The sequence below is a fragment of the Sebastes fasciatus genome, chromosome 11 (assembly GCF_043250625.1).
Source record: "Sebastes fasciatus isolate fSebFas1 chromosome 11, fSebFas1.pri, whole genome shotgun sequence".
NCBI lineage: Eukaryota > Metazoa > Chordata > Actinopteri > Perciformes > Sebastidae > Sebastes > Sebastes fasciatus.
This window is the reverse complement of record NC_133805.1, coordinates 20,041,182-20,064,466: the sequence shown is the minus strand read 5'-3', so window position 1 is coordinate 20,064,466 and position 23,285 is coordinate 20,041,182. Positions and strand designations below refer to the sequence as shown.

The following is a 23,285-nucleotide window of genomic DNA, read 5'->3' as shown; positions in this document are numbered from 1 at the left end:
AGGTGATTGGATGAAACATCTGTTAATCAAACTAACGAAAGCAAAACTAACTGAGAGCTAAAACGTCGCAAAAACATCGCCTTCAGTGCCGTACTTTGCTCTTCTTTCAATGAAGAAATACTCCCCAGTTCTGATATATCTGATGCTATTGCAGCATCTACGCTAACCTCTTCCATTGTTGTTTAGAACAGACAGTCGCCTCTCCGTGTCGCCAAATACACACCTAAGCCACGCCCGTCGCTGTCAGTAGCTCCACACATTACTTGAAGCCTGACAAGATGGATTTTCGTGTGACATTTGATCCTGCAATTCTCTCTTGACATCGCGAGAATCCAGCTGCTGTGCTAGGTTAGAAATTTCCAAAACCTTCACATGGGGCCTTTAAGTAGTATTAAGTAATGTGTTCAAAAACATTTTATCTCTGCAGTTATTATGTGATGTGTGACTACAAGATCAATTCTACTGTACATTGGATCTGTAGGATTTGTTGGAGAAAGGATGGGAGCAAAATGTGCCTTTGGTTCCATTTCATACAGGCTAATTATTCTGCCTCTTCAGACCCAAACTCATTTATCCGGTAGACGATTAGTCTGTTTTTACACAGACTTACATAACGGTCTGAAAATTGCAGGCGTAATTTAACATCATGTTCCGTGTAGAGCACATGCTGTTCATCTCTTTTTCATTTGAAGAGCTTCACCCCAAAATAAGGTTTATACTAGAACATAAAAAAACATCCACTCTATATTGAATGGGATAAATGTTATGACAACATGATAACTAATGCAGAAATGTTTAATATTCTAAAAATACCAAATGGCAATGCTTTTCCAAAATGGAAGTAGCATTCGGAATATGATTAATTTGAGAATTACTGAGGATTAACAAACATCGAGAGGTGTAGCTAATCAAATATGGTATAATAATACACATCAGCTGTTCACCTCATTTTAAATAATAGAAATATTGACCAGGTTTTGAAGCGCAAGAGCCAAAATGTATCCCGACTTTTATCATTAGAAATAGGATGCAATTTTGAAGGACTGCTGAGTGGTGCAATGCAGCTTTGATTGAATTGGTTTGCAGCAGCGTCGAAGGGATTCTGACTCTGGAAAGTCTCTTACTCAGCAGAAATGTCCTCAAGAGCTGGTGCACTATATGGGAGCTGCACTGGTGACGCCAGCAACAAATGCCATCCTGTAGACATTCATCATATCCACATAATGGATGCCCATCGTTTGTCCCCAAACTGCGTGACGCTATATCTTGCTGAGAATATACATTTTCTTGTCATCCGTTAGGCAACAGACTGGATACAGTGTGCTGCCTGCTTTGTTTTATTCTCTTATAACCAACAGAATTCATTGCACGTCGCTTTAAATTCAGCATTAGAGAGTAACAGTGATTCTCCTCCAGCGTAATTGCTCCTTGGCAATGCTGCCTTTCAGGATTGCAGCGGTATCCTTACCCCCTCTCTGCCCAATGTGCCGCCACACTTACTATAAATATGACCCATAAGCACGTCGTCATGCCGCTTTCTTCGGCTTGGGAGGCTTTTTGAAAAAGGCGTTATTTCTCAGCTGGCGTGTGGAAAGCACATCACAGCCAGGAGCCTTTCCCACACTTCTGAGTGTGGCAAAGAGAGAGAGATGAAAAGAAAAGCAGAGAGGCAGAGAGAGAGATTCTGGGAGGATGAAGCTTCCTGCAGGCTCTCATAAAAGACACCTGCCTGTCGTTTTCTTCAAAACCATCTTGCTACAGAGGTTGGCAGGTTTTTTTGGCCAGGTGACGCTGACGGTTGATTGAACTTTTATGCAGCAGCAGCAGCATCCAGTACGGCTCCTGGATATAGCGTTGCTATTTCTGCTCTGATTTTCCTACTCATGTTTTATTCAGACCTGGGATGCTTCACAAGAAGGCCTATGTGCAACCAAGTAGGGAAGATGGATGCTCGGGTTGTTGTTTTTGTTGAGATGCAGGGTTAGTCTATCATATGATGGGCTGAAATGTCAGCCATGTGCTGCTTGTGTTTGTTAGATGAGTGTATAAGAGAGATAGATTGGAAGCGACAGAAACGCAGAGCTGATATAAATCTCTAGCCACTAATTATCACCACTTTGTTAAACACTTTTTGCTAATAGCCTCGAGTGTTGCTACAAACAGCTGAAAACATTACAAATTCAACAGCCACTGCGCTGGCTGGCTCCGGCACAGCTAGTTCATCTGAAATTCATTTTCCCCCTTTGAAAGAAGAAAGGACTGACAGCTCCAATTGGTGATTGTAAATTCGGCTTGTTCTTGACCTTGCAGTCACCTTTAGCTGCTTTATGAATTCCAACAAAAATGGGATCATCGGACTAGACCTTCTTCCGCAAATCATTTCAAAATGATTAACCAAGTAGTGAAACACAGCACATAAATATCTGCACACGTGTTTTTAGGGGCTACAGTTAAATCTCTCCCAGTGCCTGTATGAAGTGTATGTCTCCGACATACTGTAAATCCTCTGGTAAACCCTGCAGGCACACAGAGCTCTGCAGCAGGAATTTGTCCCATCCCACCATGCATCTGGTATGTATTGATTGTACTCTTTTGGACAGCGGTGCTTATAGTGTACACGGGGATTGCAACGCAGAGCAGCAGAGAGAGAGAGAGAGAGAGAGGCAGGGAGTGGTGGGTGGTGAATGAGTTTTTTTTAGCGTAATGTGGCTACAACACAGAGCCAGGTTGGAACATTGAATTGCGAGAGTACTTGCATATATCCAAATACTGTGTGTTCAAGCTGGCATCTATGTGCATATGCATTTGTTTAATGTGCATGATGTATATATAAGGATAAGTGCCCCATATTATCTATCGTCCAACAACTGCAATGCAGCCAGTTTCCGGGCTTCAGCTTTGTCTATTTGCATTCAGACCAGGTATAATGGTGGGAGCTCCAGCAGCCATCGGCGTCCCCACACTTCTACACTCCACACAGCATCCAGCTGTTCGGCACAATTAACATCTGTACAGTAGGTGTGCTGTGATTAATGTCCCATATGCCAGTCTAGACCTGAGAAGGCCCTACGCCTGTAAGGACAAGCTGACCTGTGTGTTGAGGCTGCAAGGTGCAAAGAAAAAGACAACAAAATGAATATCAAAACCGGCTAGATTACAATATGCTACATGATTGTTAAAGTATTTATGAGCTGTGCCCAAATTCTGGCATGCAAGCTCTATATACAGAATGATGATTTGATTTGATTTGATTAAAAGTAAACAAAGCTTTCCTAGATTAAGCCTTCATATACTCATTTTTAGCACAATTAAAAAAGCACAAAAGTTTGCCATGTGGCTATTCCTGTTTAAGGTGACAGTACAGGTGAATAGGGTAACTAATACTGTAGATATCACCATGAAACTCCCTCAGTTGATTACTGACATTACGACAATTCTTTTTTTGCATTACAAGTTTTCTGAAATGTTATGTTTAAATGTGCAAATGAGGCATTCTGTTATCAAGTATGTGCTAAATCATCAAGACCGGAGAGATGAAACAGAGTTAAAAGGTTGGGTTGATTGAGTGAGCAAAGATGTTAGAAAACCCCAAGGAAGTCTGGTCTCTTTGGTAGGAGGTTGTTAGTGGAAAATCAAAAGAGCTATAGCTTCTGTGATGGGGAGAGTTTCTTGTGTGTATCGTGAGTGTGCAGACAGAAAGCAGATGGGCCTGTTAGCTGAGCTGCTGAGTGATGGGCAAATAAAAACAAGCAGACAACCTCCTCCAGTGAGATGGATGCTGTGTCAGCAGGCAACGCGTGCACATCATGCTAACAAGGGACCAATATGCATGCACGTTGACACACAAGTACACATGTTCTGCCTTTTGGCATAAAAATCCATAGATCCTTAGGTAAACAACACTGATTGTAGTTCAACAAACACTGTAATCTCTCAGCTGTTAGTTCAGATGTGCGTTTGTGTGTGTGTGTGTGTGTGTGTGTGCGCGCGCTTCATAACAGGCAACAATGATTGAAATCAAACCTGTGAAGTAGGTCAACCATCCGTCTACGCCTACACCCTATAATGTTTTATGACAGGTGACACAATCGTTGATAGCTTCACAGTAACTGATGCCATTATGTCTTTGTGACTGTGCGCAGGGCCATTTAACTGCGGGGCAAATTAGATTAGTGCAGACGCTAAACAGGCCAACGCAATAAAGCGATGTTTCATACATGCTCGCTGATTCCATTAGAAGCCCATTAGCATCTATCATTTGTATGCTGCGGCCGCGTTTCTGCAAAAGTCAAACTCGCAGTAGAGGCTGAATCCCATAGACTCCACTGACACATCCATGCAACCTAGCTCTGTTTCAGCATCAGGGAATAAAGTATAAACACTGAACCGTCGAGTTGGCTGCGAACCTTCAATTCATCTCCAAATCAAACACAAACTCGCCACACATCAAAAACAAATTACAGTCTCATTGAAGCTGGCAGACATTGGCAGTGTCCTGATTATAACGTGACTGTGTTGGATACTAAAGTGCACGTTCTGCTCTCTGTGAAGCAGCAGTTCATTGATGAAAACATGGATACAGTCATAAATAGAATTTAATGACCCTGAAAAAGCATAAAGAGAAACCTAAGCTAGAACTACATGGAGATAATTGCTTATAGTTCTTGTTTCGTATCCTCTGCAGCCCTGGTCATTTATCTTTATTAAGCACCTGGGCACACAACCACCAGGCTTTTGGTTTCCTTGGCGATAAGCAAGCTAAATCCTGCTCCACTTCTTCAGGTGGAAGTGAGTCAACAGCGCTGTTGTACAAATCGCCCCCGTGCCGTCCTCATGCTTTGTACGAGCTCGGTGTAGAGTAGGGAAATAAAAACAGGAGCATAGAGACGAATGACAGCGTCCTGCCATTGACAACAGGCTTGTCTCCACAGGCCAAACACTCATTGGTATGAGCAGCCAAGAACTACAGAGGTTTATCTGAGATAAACATGCTGGGGGGCTTTTTTTATTCAACGTTCATTCATCCAGGAAAACACAACTGAGCACCATTGGAGCACCTTTTCCTGCAGCACCCTGGCACACCTCAATACGGCAGCTAGGTCAAATGATTACACAAATGGTTAATAAGAAATATACCTCAGATTCTGCAGACTTCAACTTTCTCTTACCATCATGGCCAGATTAACTTGATAGGGGACCCTGCAGCAAAAATGCAGCTTTTGCCAAGAAATAAATTTTTTAGAACCCGTTACATGTTAAAAACATAGTAATCGAAATGAAATAAAGGTAATAATGTAAAACACTTTTCAAAGAAATTTATTCCAAGTTTTAATGGACAGCTAGATGTCTTTTCACCTGAAAATCACTAAAAAGCACTCTGACTGAGCTGGGCTGTTATCAGCTGCTCCAACAATCGAAAAAAAAAACTGAAAGCAAAATCCACAAGCCTCTCCTCCATGAAATCAATTTCCCTTTAATCCATTCCGTTGCATTCTCAGCGGCGTGCCGACGACAGACCAGCGGGTACGGCTTACGTTTGAACTACTTGGTTAAGTTAAGGCAACAAAACTACTTGGTTAGGTTTGGGAAAAGGTTGTGGTTTGGCTTAAAATAGCTACGGAAGGTGGGTGTGTAGATGGATGTGGTAGTCGGGTGATGGGGAGAGGAGGGAAAATTTCAGTGGAGGGGCCTGAGGAATGGAGAATGAAGAGGACGGCTAGAGGAACAAACGGTGACATGGTAGAAGGTAACAGTGGTAAAACAACAAATCTTCAAAAAGAGAAAAAAAAAAAAAAATTAAAAAAAAGAGAAAAAATAAAGAATAAAGAGAGAAGAAATAGAAAATAAATAAAACAGAAAAATTGTGAAAAACGATTGAAATGAGCACTTTCATTCTCCCTATGGTTACGGTTTGGATAAAACTAAGAAACAGGTTAGGGGAAATATCCCAAAAAAATCAGCTTGGTTACGGTCAGGGAAAGGTTGTAGTCAGGAATTAGAGAAAGCAACACTGACTATTGGTAGGATACAATCACAACGGTGTCAAAGTCAGACACTTATGTACAACCAGCCCCCATCCCATGTTACTCCATAAGAGGTTTTATGGCGCTAACATTACTTCCGCCTTTGCTTCTAATTATTCACATGGCAAAGAGGCAAAATGTCTCACTGCAACTTCATGTCCTCCATCATCTGCCTAGTCCCTCCTGAATCCAGAGAATAGCATATTTCTCTTGACTCCACTGCCCTGTTAACCAATCTTGACCAACCTTTTAAAAAATCCATCTCCCACGTGTACAGTAATACTCGTCTCGTCTTCTGACTGACTGCAGCATCCTTTAAGCTACTCCTCACCCCAGAAAAAAGCTGCCGTTCTTCTTGCCTTCTGAAACCATAACAAGACTCTGCTCAGATTAAATGAAGGCAAGAAAACTTCTGACCAAACAGAAATATCAAATCTCCGCAACTGAAGATCTAATTGTTCTAAAGCTGCAAAGGGCTGGCAAAAACCGAAGCTGGATCTAAACTAATTGTCCTGGTTATCTTTTGCTCCATCCCTCCCTCCTGTCAGTAAGTGTTAAGATTATGCACTGACGACTTTACTGATCACTGCCGGAGCCAAACAGAGGGCATGTTGGTCAAATGTTTGTTCCACCGCCCGATTATATGTGCAGTCATGGTCAGTAGTTCCTTCTCCCTCACTGAGACCATACTGGACATGGCTCTAGCTCTTATACTCCTCAGTTGTTTGACAATTTACCTGAAACTGTCTGCAGCCTCTTGTGCTCCAGCCACACCCCAGCTTTGTCTTCTGCAACCACAGAAGCTGCAGTAGTCCTTCTGGTCTGCTGACACCATAACACATCTCTGCTGGGGTTTACATCAGGAAGAACATTACTGAAAAATTACACTAAAAACATTTCCAGGGTGTCTCCACTGCACCTCAAGATCTGTGTTCAATGGAAAGGGCTGACAAAACTGCATCATGGCCTAACCCAATTGTTTCCCAAATTTGAACCCTGACTATCTGTTGGTCCATCTCTCCTTCCTGTTAGTACATTGAAGCCTCCTCTAGACCTCTGAGCCCTCCATCTCTGCCTTGTCCACTGGTGGCATGGTGGCCATTTGAATGTTACTTCCACTGCCTGGTTCTGCAGTCATGGTCAGTAGGTCTCCTGCTGTTGAGATCAGCCTGGACAAAGTCCTGCCTCTTATTCTGACTGATTGTAGCCTCCTTCAAAAAGCTGCAGTCCTTCTATCCTGCTGGCACCAAAACTAAACTCTGCTGGGGTTTAGATCAGGAAGAAAATGCCTGAAAAGGTATATTTGAAGCAAACTAAAATGCTAAAAACTTAGCCCTGTGTCTCTACTGCACCTTAAAATCTGTGTTTTGTGGCCTAACCTAATTGTTGAACCCTGACTATTTGTTGCTCTATCCCTCCCTCCAAATCTCAAATCTCTGCTAACCGAATGTCACTTCTAACATTAGAAATGACCAATTGAACCTCCATGAGACCATTTTCAGCACCTCCACCTTTAGCGTCTGCAAATGTAGAAGCTGCTGTCCTTTAACCTCTCTTGTTTACATTTGACAGGTATTTCCTAAAATGTATATTTCAAACAAAACAGTATTTTAAAAACATGTCAATAGTTCTCCTCCTTTGCTGAGAACAGTCTGTATTTTAAGTTGACTGTTGCCTCCTCTCTACCTCCCAAAAAAGAGATGAAGTCGTTCTAGCCTCAAACAGTATATCACCAAATAAATAACCAAGAAAGTGATCAGACAAATACTACTAGCTTGTCTTACATAAATAGGCCTACAAAAATAAACTGGCAACCAACATGACTTCAAAATAACAAAAAATATAAATTAGGTTTAATTGCTTGTGTTAAGATTCTTTACCAAGAAAACAGGTACTAGCGAATAATAAGTAAAATCACATAATAAAACAAACTTAAAAAGCTCAATAAGTGATATCTTGTCTTACAAAAATACGAAACAAAAATGGCAACTTTTCAAGTTAATTGACAACTCCTTTATTGACACCGGCCTTTGCCCAAACAACAAGAACTAGGCTGTCAATGTTAATGCGACAATAATGTGTAAACGCAAATTCGTTTTAATGCTACTAATTTCTTTAACGTGTTAATGCAATTGATCTTTCGTAGGTTGTAGTGGGCTCAGTTTTAAAGCTAGAGTGAAGATACTGCATATGAAACTAGAAAACATAAGGAATCCATTGGTACCAACCATGGCATACTAGCTTGTCGTGAAGGAGGCTTAATAACGCTCCAATTCACGCAAAATTTTGGTGAGGAAAAACTGTCATGGCAAATTTCAAAGGGGTCCCTTGACCTCTGACCTCAACATCTGTGAATGAAAATGGGTTCTACCTACGAGTCTCCCCTTCACAGACATGCCCATTTTATGATAATCACATGCAGGTTGGGGAAAGTCATAGTCAAGTCAGCACACTGACACACTGACAGCTGTTGTTGCCTGTTGGGCTTAAATTTGCCATGTGAAATATGATTTGAGCATATTGTTTATGCTAAATGTACCTGTGAGGATTTCTGGACAATACTTGTCATTGTTTTGTGTTGTTAATTGATTTCCAATAATACATACTGTATATACATACATTTGCATCAAGCAAGCATATTTGTCCACTCCCATGTTGATAAGAGTATTAAATAATTGACAAATCTCCCTTTAAGGTACATTTTGAACAGATAAAAAAACATGCGATTAATCACAATTAACTATGGACAATCAACCAATTAATCGCGATTAAATATTCTAATCGATTCACAGCCCGAACAAGAACACCTTCTGTTTATTTACTATTTCCTTGCAATATGTAAACACTCATACAGGCTTTTATATGTGTTGTTGGCCACTGGGCAGCTGCACTGGAGAAAGGTGTAGTCACTTTTATGACTAAACTGATGACCCTGAAATCACTATCCCCGAGCCTCCAGAGTCTAGACTTATACTGGCCTGACTGGAGATGACACAGCTTTGTGACCTTCTACAGTAAAACACAGTAGTGCTGAAATTATTAGTTGATTAATTCATTTTACTGGCAGCTTTTAAAAGTGTGATGAAGATTTGCTGTATTTCTCTGTTTAGACCTAATTGTAAATTGAATGTATCTGGTGACTGCTGGTCTTGACAAAACAAGCAATTTAAATATGTTGGTGTAATTGTGAAGGATGGGACTAATAAGAGAAGAAAAGCACATTTTAATTGCGACAGATGTACCATCATATATCACATTTAGAGATTAATAAATGACTATAGCATAAAGCAGACAGCTGGATGCAGCATGTATCCTAATAACACTGTAGTGCAAAAAAAATCCTGTTGACTCAGTCAGCATAAAATGCCAAGTCACCATGGTAACAGGAGGATGCAACACGCTTTGTAAAGAGGTGATGGAGAGACAGAAGACTCGGATCTATTTCAACTGTTTAAAATGATTAACATCTACACAATAACAAACATCAACAACAACAAACCGGATCAGATCCCATCAGATTTCAATCACAAACCACACAGCCAAAGCTTTAAAGCTACTACAGGTCACGTTGAAGCTTCTTCATATTATATAACTGCGTAGAAATAACCAGGCGCTGGCACAATCAACATTCACACATGGATTGGTATTTAAAGCTATAATATCTGGACTCCCTCAGTGGGGTTTTGCTACTAATAACCAGCAGTCTACAAAGTTGCATAACATTTCAGTCACATTTACAGGGATATTTAGAGCTATAGCATTAATAAATGATGGGAAACTATAACACCAGTCCACAAGAAGGATATAGCCTGTAGGAATATTGTCATTTTTCCATTCAGGAGCGCATATCTAAGGCATATCAACGCACATATCTGGCTAAACATCTACCATTGATTATTTTGGTGGAGCAGGATGGATGGATGGGTGGATGCATGGATGGGTGGATGTGCGCCTACCTACCTGTCCGCAGGTTGAAGGAGAGTCTGGCTTCCACTAGATATGGGGTGTCGCTCTTGGAGCGGAGTCTCCTGATCGGTCTGCGGTCTGTGCTGCTGTCTGGAGTGGTCGCCATCAATTTGAAACCAGTGTCCAGGGACGACTGCCTGCCGTGCCACCGGCCACACAACCTCGGCCACTCACACTGAGAGGAGAGGAGAGGAGAGGTAGCTATTGATGGGGAGGAGGGAGGGAGGAGAGAGGAGAGAGAGAGAGAGAGAGAGAGAGAGAGAGAGAGAGAGAGAGACAGAGAGAGAGAGAGAGAGAGAGAGAGAGAGAGACAGAGAGAGAGAGAGGCGTTGGTGGATACAGCTAGAGAAAATATATATATAAATATGGCAATTTATGGGGTAAAAAAAGGCAATATTAAGCCCACCTCTTTTTACATTCAAATGTATTGTTGTCAACACTCTTATTCTGAAATCTCATGGTATATACTGATTTAGTCTATGTATTTATTTTATTCTAACTGTCCCTAATTTGGGGGAATGAATGAATCATCCTGAATGAATCACACTTACAGCAGTCTACATACCTCGGCCACTCACACTGAGAGGAGAGGAGAGGTAGCTATTGATGGGGATGGAGGAGGAAAAGAGAGAGAGAGAAAGAGAGAGAGAGAGGTGTTGGTGGATACAGCTAGAGAAAATATATATATAAATATGGCAATTTATGGGGTAAAAAAAGGCAATATTAAGCCCACTTCTTTTTACATTCAAATGTATTGTTGTCAACACTCTTATTCTGAAAATCTCATGGTATATACTGATTTAGACTGATTTAGACTGATTTAGAGAGGGAGGGAGAGAGAGAGAGAGAGAGAGAGAGGCGTTGGTGGATACAGCTAGAGAATATATATATATATATATATATATATATATATATAAATATGGCAATTTATGGGGTAAAAAAGGCAATATTAAGCCCACTTTTTTACATTCAAAAGTATTGTTTTATAGTTGGCGATAAATGTAAAATTATCGCCCAACTATTTTGATAATTGATTAATCATTGAGTAATTTTTCGTGCAAAAATGTCAGGAAATGCTGTTTTCAGCCTCTCAAATACGGTATATTTCCTGCTGAGTTCATATTAAAATGAATATCTTTGGGTTTTGTACTGACAAAACAATACATTTAAAGACATCACAAAATATATATTTAAATATGTCAATTTATGGGGTAAAAAAGGCAATATTAAGCCCACTTTTTTACTTTCAAATGTATTGTTGTATATTTGGCGATAAATGTAAAATTATCGACAACTATTTTGATAATTGATTAATCATTGAATAATATTTCGTGCAAAAATGTCAGGAAATGCAGTTTTTCAACCTCTCAAATATGCATGATTTTCTGCTGTTTTTGTTTGATATCATATTAAACTGAATATCTGACAAAACAAGACATTTAAAGATAATCAATTAATCATGAAGTCATTTTTCATGCAAAAATGTCAGGAAATGCTGTTTTCAACCTCTCAAATATGGAGATTTCATGCTGAGTTCATATTAAACTGAATATCTTTGGGTTTTGTACTGACAAAACAAAACATTTAAAGACATCACAAAATATATATATAAATATGGCAATTTATGGGGTAAAAAAAGGCAATATTAAGCCCACTTCTTTTTACATTCAAATGTATTGTTGTCAACACTCTTATTCTGAAAATCTCATGGTATATACTGATTTAGACTGTATTTATTTCATTCTAACTGTCCCTAATTTGGGAATGAATTGAATGAATCATCCTGAATGAATCACACTTGCAGCAGTCTACCACCAGATGGCTCTCCTAAACTACACATTTTTTCCTCTTAAATTTGTTTTTCTCCCCTCCCCACCTCAGAGCGCCTTTTACGACAGTGTGTGGCACGTTTACGGCCTCTCATGATAATAATCGCAGTGATAAAGACATAAACAAGCAAACTTCAGCGTGACTTTCTGCACGGAGAAGTGGGGATACCACAACGCGAGGTAAATACCATAAAGTTACTAAGGTAAGGTCGTTTAAACATGCATGTATCGGCTCCAGTTTCCAGCTGATATTTCCTGTAAATACACAAGTTTTGGATGTGCACGTTTAGTTCCTGCTTACGTGACAGAGAGCACAACAACATATAATCCCTAGTTAACTACAAGCAACGTTGTGTGAACGTAGAAGGCTACATTCAGGAAGGTTGTAAAGGGTAATGCAACATTTCAGGTAAAGTTAACAACATGTACTCTCAAGATATAGAGGTAAAGTGGCTGCTTGACTTGAAAGAAACCTGTTTAAAGTCTGTTTAAAGATGCCTAACAAACAGACATAACAGTTAGTGCAACTTTAGCTGTAATTTATGGAAATATGCACGCATGTTTACGGCTCTTTTGTAGTGTATTGTAATCTCTTATAGCCTGAGCAGCCTGCAAAACCTGTTTCGACACAGTTGGCTTAAAGTATGTTCAAGCTAGGGCGCGTCTGTTTTTCTATTGTACATGTATATGTCTAAGTAGGCCTCTTACTTTTACTTCCAACCTATTTGTTTTAAAAATGTGCACATGCCTGTCCAGTCTTATCTGTGTCAATAGCACAGGCTTCCTCAGGTTTGCTGCAATTGCAGGCTACCAGACAAGAGTATCACTGCTCTGATTGCAGACATGCATTCCTGCCTGCAGCCACATCTGGTGTTTATTTTGACATGTTGAAGCAATGTCATAGAAAGTGGGAGAGTTGCACGTACACAAGCTCACTTTTATTGAATTTCCCACTTAAGATAAGTGTCATAACTTAGAGCAAATACCAGCATCACAAATACACTTCATTGCAGCTATTAGTGAAATTAACTACACAATAGAGCAGCAACTGATTAGTCAACTAATCAGTTAGATTATTATTATTATTATCATTAATTCATTGGAAAAATTATTGCACAACTATTTTGATAATTGATTAATCGTTAAGTAATTTTTCATGCAAAAATGTCAGGAAATGCTGTTTTCAGCCTCTCAAATATGGAGATTTCTTTGCTGAGTTCTGGTTTATATCATATTAAACTGAATGTCTTTGGGTTTTGTACTCACAAAACGAGACTTTTAAAGATAATCAATTAATCATTAAGTCATTTTTCATGCAAAAATGTCAGGGAATGCTGTTTTCAACCTCTCAAATATGCATGATTTTCTGCTGTTTTTGTTTTATATCATATTAAACTAAATATCTTTGGGTTTTGTACTGACAAAACAAGACATTTAAAGATAATCAATTAATCATTAAGTCATTTTTTTCATGCAAAAATGTCAGGAAATGCTGTTTTCAGCCTCTCGAATATGGAGATTTCCTGCTGAGTTCATATTAAACTGAATATCTTTGGGTTTTATACTGACAAAAGAAGACATTTAAAGACATCATCTTGGACTTTGAGAGACTGGGATGCACATTTTTCACTTTTTTCTTCCATTTTATAGACCAAACGATTAATTGGCTAACCTAGAAAATAATCAGCGGGTTGATCGATAATGAAACAAATTGTTAGTTTCAGCCCTAAGAAACAAGCCTGCATGTTCCTTATGGCTGCACTATTGCACCAAATTCAGATAGATCATTTTCGCATAATTTTGTACATGTGATCTAAATGTAATCTTTGGAAACTTTGGCATCCCTGTTAGGATTTAAGGTAAAAGTTCTGTAGGTTTGACTTTGAACAATGCTTTGCTGCACAACATGAGTTTGTAAGTTAAGGTTAAAGTATAATCTTCATATTCAGTACACAAGTCACAATGCATGTAATATAAACAGAAAAAAAATCTGCACCGCATACTGTAAAATAAAACTAGTTGGTGAAAACAATCCAATCATTTACTTTCATTTTGTCTTCTCCTTGTGTTCTCTCAACAGTGACAATGATCCTCCAAAACCGAGCCGTGTTTGCGCTTGGTCTTCGCATGTGCTCCACAAATGCGATGAAAGGACCTTTGATGGACACAGCGAGACCCAACTCAGGTAAAAAATAAATCTATTAGGTTTCTATAATGTTGGTTTGCTGCTGTGCCAGGTCAATATCGGTCCTTCATTAAACACTGATTATCAGCTATTCATCTTTCCTGACAGGCACCACGCAAAAGAAAAGTATGTTGTGCAAAATGTTTCACGACTCTATTGCATGTCTGCAAAAAGTAGTAACTCAAACAAAACATTTCATTCATGCTTCAAAACCTCGTTATTGTGTCAGTAAATTGGCCAATACCACTAAAATGGTCAAAATGTTTAGATGTTTTTTCACCCTGGCAGTCAAACCCAGGAAATGTGTCTTGTGTACAAATCTCTGTTTTGTTGACACTGACTTCTTACTGTACTATACAAGAATGTCAGTTTTGTCTAGCTGAATGTTATTGTGTATCACACTGAGCTTTTTTAGATTCCCATTTCAACAGTACAGTAGGTAAAGTTTACTGGGAAAAGTCAATACTACAATTGCATGTACTGTAAACAGAAAAATTCACCTTTGATCTTTCATGTAACGTCATATACTAACAGAATATTTGCTACAAAATGGCATCCATGCGGAAAAAAAACTGCAGTAGTTCAGTAAAAAACAACAAATTGTATCTCCTCACAGTACGCAACACCGTGTCATAGATATTTATGGAATAAATGTCTGACTGATTTTGATAATTGAATGGATCATTTTACATGTGATGGCTCAAACGATTAAATAATGTTTAGAAGTTGTGAAGAGTACGACAGTTTGACTGAGAATCAGCTCATCAGTACTTCCTCTTTGGCACACACGTGCCAAAACACATGCAATTTGCCTTGAATGAATGAGGAATTCAAATCTGTTGTGAACAACAAAGTAATTGTTCAGAGATTTGAACTTCTTGTTTTGAAAAAGAAAAAAAAAATTGAGCCAAAGCGAATGAGAAAAACTGTAATGAAAAACAAACATAACTAAATGAAGAACTATTCAGATGAGCTCCTATCGAGCACACTAGATTCTGTGTTAATGAATCGTTATCTAAGGATTACTTATCTGTAGATCTGCATACATGACCTCTTTCTCAGATCAGCTGTTCCCGACTTCACTAACTCAAAGTCTGTGGCAGGAACACGCTATAATATATGACTCAAATAAATACTACCAAATGTAATACTTAACTGATAATATTGCAGCATCCATAACGCTCCTCCCAAGACTTTGCTTTAGTGGACATATTGATGGGAGGGCTGTTAACCCATTTGTCCCAGCAACTTAATTTTTAAATTTCCTTTGGTGGTTCTCTGGGCTTACGGAAGCACAAATGTGAAGAATATTTCACTTTTTCATTCATTTTGCTTAGCTTAAAAGTTTGTCTTATCATACTATATCTAGCTTTTGGGCACATGTGGTCAAATACTAGAAATAGCACAATCAAGTATTTGGTATCTATGAACTCATAACAAGTTGATAATCAAAGATATGCACACATATGCAGTGTAAAAAAAACATTCATATGGAAAACGTTTAATAAACACAACGTTAGATTTTTTTACTAATTTTTTTCCAAAGTTGTTCTGTTAGATACTTGCCCAAAGTATGTCTGTACCAAATTTCAAGACTTTTGACCAATCAGAACAAATGTTGTGGCATTTTTCCTTATCATACTAAATATAGTCTTTGGGTACAAATGGGTTAAAATTGCTAACTGAATATCAGGAAGTGGTTGATAATGATCAGCTTAAGAACATAAATGTTGATCACTCAAACAGATATGTTGTGACTTGTCTTCCATAGTTTGCTAGTAATAAATAGAAAATATCAAGACACTTAAAAAGCACTCGATTTTATGTTGCTTTTTTCCTCCGACAGACATGTCTGAATTCCGCAAGGTCTTCTCCAAAGCCAAACACATAGCGATCATCACAGGGGCCGGTGTAAGTGCAGAGAGCGGAGTGCCAACCTTCAGGGGAGAAAATGAGAAGTGGAGGAAGTGGCAATCTCAGGTAATTTCTTTAAAAGCAAAACACACTTGTGCGTGGTTGTATTTTTTTGTTTTTTTATTTAGGTCAAAGTTGTGTGTTTGCCGTAATTTCCAGCTGTGGTTCAGAGATGTTGCCGTGGAGTGGGTGTATTTAATGTTTACATAATACATCTTCACACAGCTCAGTGGATTTATCTCAGCAGCAGCAGCCTGTAAAGAGAGAAATGGTGTTTGTTGCATAATCTGGATTCTTGTCGTGGGCTGCAGCGAGATTTACCTCCAGGAAAGAATCAAAAATAGTCTTTCATACAAAAAAATGCTAATCTCCCTCCCTAATTGAGGTGTTTAAACTTAATCTCCTTTCATCATCTGGCTCAGCACTTGAGTTTTGACCTAAAACATGCCTGTGTTGATGTGTCCACAGGACCTGGCGACCCCAGAGGCCTTCTCTCGCACCCCGTCTCGGGTCTGGGAGTTCTACCATTACAGACGGGAGATGGCTTTGAACAAGAAGCCCAGTGCTGCCCATCTGGCGATAGCGGAGTGTGAGGCCCGGCTGAGGAAGCAGGGACGCTCTGTGGTCGTCATCACTCAGTGCATAGACGACCTCCACCGACAGGCCGGCTCCAAACATGTGCTCAAGGTTCATGGTGAGGGGCCAGAACTACAGACTATCATGCATTACACTGAAATAGTGAAATCTCACAGGACTTAATAGATAGGGGTAGGAATCACTAGAAGCCCCACGATGCAATATTATCACCATACTGAAGTCACGACACAATATTATTGCGATTTTAAACATTTTTGCAATATGCCGAGTATTGCAATAACATATATTGCGATTTATTACCTTTTTTCGACTGCAAATTATGTAGTTTGTTAACATCTGTTTTATCTAATAAGATACAGTTTACACTCGCTTCATCTCAGAGTTTTCATTCATGTATCTTGAGGTCAACTACAATTGACGTGTCATTTTAATTCAATGTTTTGTATTTGTTTGCCCATCTAGAGACACAAATACTTAGGGAGGATAAATGCAGAGGATTAATTTCCCTATGGGGATTAATAAAAATCTCCCTAAGTGAAATCTAATTGAAATCCTGAAGCTGCTCCACAGTCAGTGATTACTGGAAACTATGACAGTATAGTATAGTATAGTACACAGCATATTATATATCCCATGGTTTTACTGGGTGATAAAAACATTTTATGAATCATAGTTGTTGGTCTTTCAAACAAACTTCCCATGAGCCCACAGAGTTAAGCTGGGTTTATGCTCGCCGTAATATCCCCAGCACGAGGGTGCGCGAGCCAAAAAATGACATCATCACGTATTGTGTGTAAAGTGTCAAGGCTCCGCAAGTTGTCGCAGCGCTTGGTCGCGCTCCTCTAAAGTTTTGTTACTAGGCGCCCACCACTCGGAGGGGCTTTTCACATATGACTGCCACAATAAGATAAAAGCAAATTACTTAAATTAAGAAGTAAAATAATGAATTATAATGGCAGCCAATTAGTTTTTACATGCTTTAAGAGCAGGAGAGCTCTATTTCGTCAGCCAAATCAAATTGTTTACAGGATATTAAACTGTTCAACCTTTGTTTCATTGTAATACTGTACATTTAATACTTGACTCCTTTCTTTACAGGGATTGTATAAAGGTGATAAAGTATGTCTGTGAATATGAGATATGAGTTTACAGTTAGTTACAACTCCGCCTTTGCATTGGGGAGTTTGGTTTATGGCATTTTGCCGGTCACACTCGTTGACTACTTGTTCTTCACAGAATCTTTTGTTTGTATGCCCTCTGGCGTCTCGGAGAATCCTGCAACAAACTTCGCCACGGTGACTTGCGCAAGCATAAACAAAGCTTTAGTCACTAATTTAATGTCAGTACACCAACTCCCAAAAAGTGTCTTGTAATGACATCATTTCAAGTGTTGATTCTCTCACTTCAATCTTAAGAAGACGGTTTTGGCTTTTCTGTTTTTGGGTGGATTTTTGGCAAAAACGGCGCTAAAGCGTTTGATGTTTTTTGCTAAAAATCTGGCTTTAATTATCTGTGTATGAGTCAGGAAAACAAAACTATTATTGTCAATAAACTGTGTGGAGAGGGAGATGTTTTCTGTGACTCCGGCGGGCCCAAATGAAAAGCAGCTGTGTTTTCCGTGTGTGACTGCAGGCAGTCTGATGGAGACGCGCTGTGTGAGCTGTGGAGATGTGACCGTGAACAGGCGAAGCCCCATATGTGCTGCCCTAAAGGACAAAGGGTAAAAGGCAGCACCTCTGGTCTACACACACACACACACACACTGATAAACATGCAGGATTTGTAGCCCGATCTCTTCAGTCTGACCCCCATATTGGCTAAAGTGTCATTTAACCCGCTGTGTTTGTTCTCTTAATGTACAGTGCACCTGACCCAGATGTTGCTGATGCCCAGATCCCTGTGGATAAACTGCCAAGGTGGGATTACTGTCACTTCATATTAATAACACTGAGGTCACATTTACTAAGCCTTTTGTGCTGCTTTTCTGGTGCATACTGCGCCTGGCTGGAGTTTCCCTTTATTAAACAGGTGCACCCACCTGAAAACAGTTTGCCTGTCATCTTAGGTGCATTCTGCAGTGAAGTGTGTCTCGCTATGTGCTTTTGAGGGCAAATACCAAGAGGAGATTTGAATTTTGCAATTTTTGTGTGTGCCACTTTTAATGAAAAATGCTCTGCCTATAAAGAGCAGGTTGCGAGTGTGTTAAAAGGGAAGGTTGTAGTGGGAAAGTAAAAAAATATATAATAAAGGAACAAAATATCTGAATATAAATAAAACACCATAAGCAAAAAGATGACAGTTTGCTCAGCTCAATAAACATGAATTCTGATGTTCAATTAACAGTGGAATCTCCGTATACCACTCGTTGGATAAGAGGGATTATGTGCAATTAATTCTGTATGCTTGTGAGACGTTGGTTGCATTAACCACCATCTCCACCCGCCACCTGCTCCGCTTTGAGCTTCTGCTGGACCTGCTGCTCCTTCCTGCTCTGAGCTCTCTCGCCACCTGTTGCTGCGGCTTGTATATATATTTATCTTATTAAGCCGCCCCTTTATTTCCTTAGAATTTAATTTAATACTATAAATACATGAAGCAATAGATCATTTTTAGATCTTTTTTTTTTTTTTGAGTTGCTCACTTACTCTTTCACTCACAGAATTCACCTTGTGAAGCGACAAGCTGCACTAGTAAATCAGTGTGAGATCAAATTAAATGAACAGCCCAATGCAAATTTTCTCTCTGCAACTGCAGCCTCCAGGACTTGGTTTTATCATGCATTAAGGTAACTTGAGGATTATACTACTAATCCAATGTTAGTGATAGTGAAGTCAGGGCTTCCACGTGGGGGCAGTGGTGTGCTATGAAAATGTTGACTTTCCTCTCCGGGGCCTGAAAAGTGAAGCCAAAGCTGAAGGGCCTTAAACTTTCATTCTTTCTAATATCCAGCAGGGGGCGACTCCTCCGGTTGCAAAAAGAAGTCTGATTGTATAGAAGTCTATGAGAAAATGACCCTACTTCTCACTTGATTTATTACCTCAGTAAACATTGTAAACATGAGTTTATGGTCTCAATCTCTAGTTTCAAGTCTTCTTCAATACAGCATGATGTTCATTTAGTAAATTATGGTCCCATTTAGAGTCAAATAGACCATAAAGCAGGGTATGCTTTAGGGAGTGGCTACTTTGTTTCCATCTTACAACTTTAACCCTTTCAGTGTTTCAGTTCATGAAAGTTAGCCTAAAAATGTCTTATTCAGCGTTCGGTTGTACTTAGCTCCACTTCCTCGAGTCACTTCTGGTTGCAAAAAACCAAGATGGTGACGGACAAAATGACAAACTCGAGGCTTCAAAATGTCAGTCCACAAACCAGTGGGTAACGTCACAGTGACTTCGTCCACTTCTTATATACAGTCTATGCTTAGACACTAGTCTAGCAGTAGGGCTGTTCTCGACCAAAGAAATTCTTATTCGACTAACGCTCCTATGATTTTATCGACTAATCGATTAGTTGATTTAATTCGACAGATCTGTGAAACTCAGTTTCTCCACAAAGAATCACACAAAAGCACCACTATGAATGTGTTAACCAGAGATGTGCTCATAAGTTTCTTGGAAATAAGTCATTCTGCATAAAAAAAGCAGAAGAAAAGACTAATAGATTAAAGAAATGTTATCTGATAAGTCGACTTAGGGTTGGCAGCCCTTCTAGCAAGTGTTGCTAAATATGGCTAGAGAGTTGCACTCTGACGACGAATTAAGTTTTAACTCAAATGCACACAGGTACAAGGATCGTGGGTTATACCACTGAATCATCAAGAACAACAGGAAAGTGGTGCGTTATAATTTGTCTCTGTGGTTGCCTCATGACTGACCCTTAATTTCTACACTACCATTCATTGTTAAATGTGATAAATGCAGAATGACAGACTGTTTGGTTCTTCTGTATCAAGGTGTGGTGCAAGTGACTGCCGCGGTCTGCTGAGGCCCAACGTGGTGTTTTTCGGAGAGACCCTGGACTCTCATATCCTGACCAAGGTGGAGAAAGAGATGGAAACCTGTGATCTCTGTCTGGTGGTGAGTCCTCCTCATTTTCTTTTACGTGCATGCAGGTCATATTCTCCTCTTGTGTAACGTTATAACATAAAACAATATTTGTTCAGAATCTCTCAAGGACTGGACCTGGAATACGACGCTGTACAGTACTAATAGTACAGTAGTCAAGCTGACACTGATGTCATTGCTCCCTGTTGTTAACCTATAGGTGGGCACGTCTTCGATCGTTTACCCAGCAGCCATGTTTGGCCCCCAGATTGCATCAAGGGGCGTCCCAGTGGCGGAATTTAACACAAAAACAACACCAAAATCGGAGTACTTCACGTAAGTCAGTCAAAAAACTCCATGTTGACAAAGATACACCATCTACTTGATTCTATAATGAATGAAGTTCGCATGAAAATACTGTATATGAATTAAAAGTGAAACCAGAATAAGGATGCACCGATCTAACTTTTTCAGTTCCAATATCGATACCAGGGCTTTAGGTATCGGCCTATACCGACTACCGATTCCAATACTAGTATTTAATTAATACGCTTTATTACATGCCTTTGTTGAAAACTCAATTCTGATTGGTCAATCACAGCATTCTATGAATGACAGATCGTTGCTATGGGCACAGTTCTGATCTCCATACACAGCGAGAGGATTGTTTTTTGTTTTTTTTAGTAGAAGCAATAAAATAATTTTGAAATCAATTAAATCATTTTTGAAATCAATATTTTTTTCTCAAATTATTGATTTCTAAGCAGCTGTGTGATAAGCGAGATAATGTACAGCGAGTGGGTCATTATTGTGAAATGAACCCCCTTCAGGGTCGATTCAAGACTCTCACCCTGTCTGCTTACATTTCACAATAATGACCGTCTCGCTGTACATTATCCCTTACGCAATGCCTCACCGTGTGGAAGTGACTGGGTTCATTCTGTTATGTATAAGGAAACATCAGGCCAGACTTAAACATTGCTCTCCTAACTAGATATACATTTACAGAATTGTTATTTATTAAAAATTGCAGTTCAAGAATAAACCTTTTTAATGCAACAACAAATTGGTCAACATCTTAAACAGGAATTAAAATCCCAGTATATAATATATAGATATAGAATTGAATTGAATGGATCGGCCCCATTATCACGATACCCGATCCAGCTATTTGAGTCAGCATCGCCCCAACGTCGGTATCGATGCATCCCTAAACCAGCCCAGTGTAACGATGCATGATACAATAATATTGATATTTAGTGCCATCTACTGGCAGCATAAGCAACATACAGATCCCTTCCCAGTATTTATTACCTTGGATCAATGAGTGACCTTCCACCTGTTAACCTAAAAGTGTGACATTCATTGTATTTTCTGTGTGTAATGTGGCTCAGGCACCATTTCCAGGGTCCATGTGGAACTACGCTGCCTCCGGCTTTGGCGCGACACGAGTCAGAGGTTATTTAAGAGCCTGATTGTAAAGAGAAGGACTTTACAAACAGCAACCAGTGGCTTCTTCTTCTGCAGACTAATGTAATCCAAGGCTGGGGTGGGTTCATAGCTCTTTTTTTTTCATTCCAAAGGTTTGCCTTAAAATCTGTTCAGCTGTCGATGCTTGGTATAGGGAGAGTTACGCTTAGCTTTATACGATTTTGAGATGGATCTCTTAATACTTGAATATAAACTGTATAGCTCTATAAACTGGAAATGGGATATTGTAAGTTTTACATATTTCTATGCAACTTGGTATACAGAAAGGAATGCACTATGTATGTAGTTATTTTGCATAGGATAATATATCACAGGGTATTGTTAATCTTCACATATCCTGCGTATTAGATGCTGGTGGGGGGATTGTCATATTTTGCTGTAGATCAGAACATATTACTCCCGGTGCCGACGGAGAACATATTCCTCTTTTCTCTTTGAATGAACAGATGTACAGAGCGTAACATAATCTTGTGGCTTTCAAAACTGTTTACACAACCTTGACCAAACGCTTGCGTTAGAGCTCAAGTGCAAATCAACCAATGTTACAGAGATTTAGTCGAGTACAGACTTTGCTGTTGACCAAGGGCAGATAGGGCAGAGAGAGGGAAAATGTTGTCTCTTCAATTATAGCCTGATTCAGCATTATTCCCTTCTCATGCTGTTTGAATGTGTTTATTATGACATCATTATAACTACATGTTATCACACATTAGTGTCTGTTTTCAAAAAAATGTGTTCAACTGTATGATGTAAATTGTCTAAAAATGAAAGCAATCATATATTTGATACCATGATGATCTGTTTTTTAAACATTTTTGCCCATAAGCATAACGCACAATTTATTATGATGAAAACTGCCAATGCAATTAAAACACTAAATGCACGTTTGGCGTTGTTTGTGTCTCATTGTTCTGCATTGAAAAAGCTTTTCTTGAGTGGAGTGTGCTGTATACTGTGTGTGCCCAAAATGAACAGTAGATGCCAGCATGTAGCTTTCTATCCCAACCGTAGATTATACAGTACACATAACTCTGTTCTGAGAGGGGCCCAGAAAACAACATCGTATCCACTTAGATTCTTCTCTTAGTATGCATGAGAGGAAACGCAGACTTAAGTACCCCGAGGCCATCAGTGAACTCAGATTTGTTACGGCTGAGCCAAGCCGAGGAAACAGTATCGGCCTCAGTCACAATGCTGCAGAGAATAGAAACAGTCTGAAGTGAGAAGCAGTCGATGA

At 39.4% G+C, this 23,285-nt stretch overlaps 2 protein-coding genes across 4 annotated transcripts in view; one reads left to right on the top strand and one right to left on the bottom strand.

Annotated features, from left to right (window-relative positions):
- LOC141777291 (phosphatase and actin regulator 1-like) overlaps positions 1-10,177 on the bottom strand; it is a 59,123-nt gene extending 48,946 nt beyond the window's left edge. The window contains exon 1 of one of the 2 annotated variants that reach the window (XM_074651423.1): positions 9,984-10,177. In XM_074651423.1, coding sequence (XP_074507524.1) covers positions 9,984-10,095 — 112 coding nt within the window. In that variant the 5' untranslated portion in view covers positions 10,096-10,177. The remainder of the gene's footprint in view (positions 1-9,983) is intronic. The other variant, XM_074651425.1, reaches the window with a different exon arrangement.
- Positions 10,178-11,870: 1,693 nt separating this feature from the next.
- Positions 11,871-22,932, top strand: LOC141777285 (NAD-dependent protein deacylase sirtuin-5, mitochondrial-like). 2 transcript variants are annotated; one of them, XM_074651411.1, is made up of 9 exons: positions 11,871-11,998; positions 13,899-14,003; positions 15,850-15,983; positions 16,386-16,611; positions 18,147-18,234; positions 18,377-18,430; positions 20,467-20,590; positions 20,778-20,893; positions 21,952-22,932. In XM_074651411.1, the coding sequence occupies exons 2-9, from the start codon at positions 13,904-13,906 to the stop codon at positions 22,022-22,024; spliced, it is 915 nt and encodes a 304-aa protein (XP_074507512.1). In that variant the 5' UTR covers positions 11,871-11,998; positions 13,899-13,903; the 3' UTR covers positions 22,025-22,932. The 2 variants fall into 2 exon arrangements, with proteins under 2 accessions (XP_074507512.1, XP_074507513.1); XM_074651412.1 differs by lacking the exon at positions 11,871-11,998 and adding an exon at positions 12,099-12,227.
- The last annotated feature ends 353 nt before the right edge of the window (positions 22,933-23,285 follow it).

Excerpts from the sequence above, each read along its gene's own strand:
- LOC141777285 (XM_074651411.1), top strand. The coding sequence starts at position 13,904 with ATGATCCTCCAAAACCGAGCCGTGTTTGCGCTTGGTCTTCGCATGTGC. Across the intron at positions 14,004-15,849 it reads CACAGCGAGACCCAACTCAG|ACATGTCTGAATTCCGCAAG; the intron begins GTAAAAAATAAA and ends TTCCTCCGACAG. Across the intron at positions 16,612-18,146 it reads ACATGTGCTCAAGGTTCATG|GCAGTCTGATGGAGACGCGC; the intron begins GTGAGGGGCCAG and ends GTGTGACTGCAG.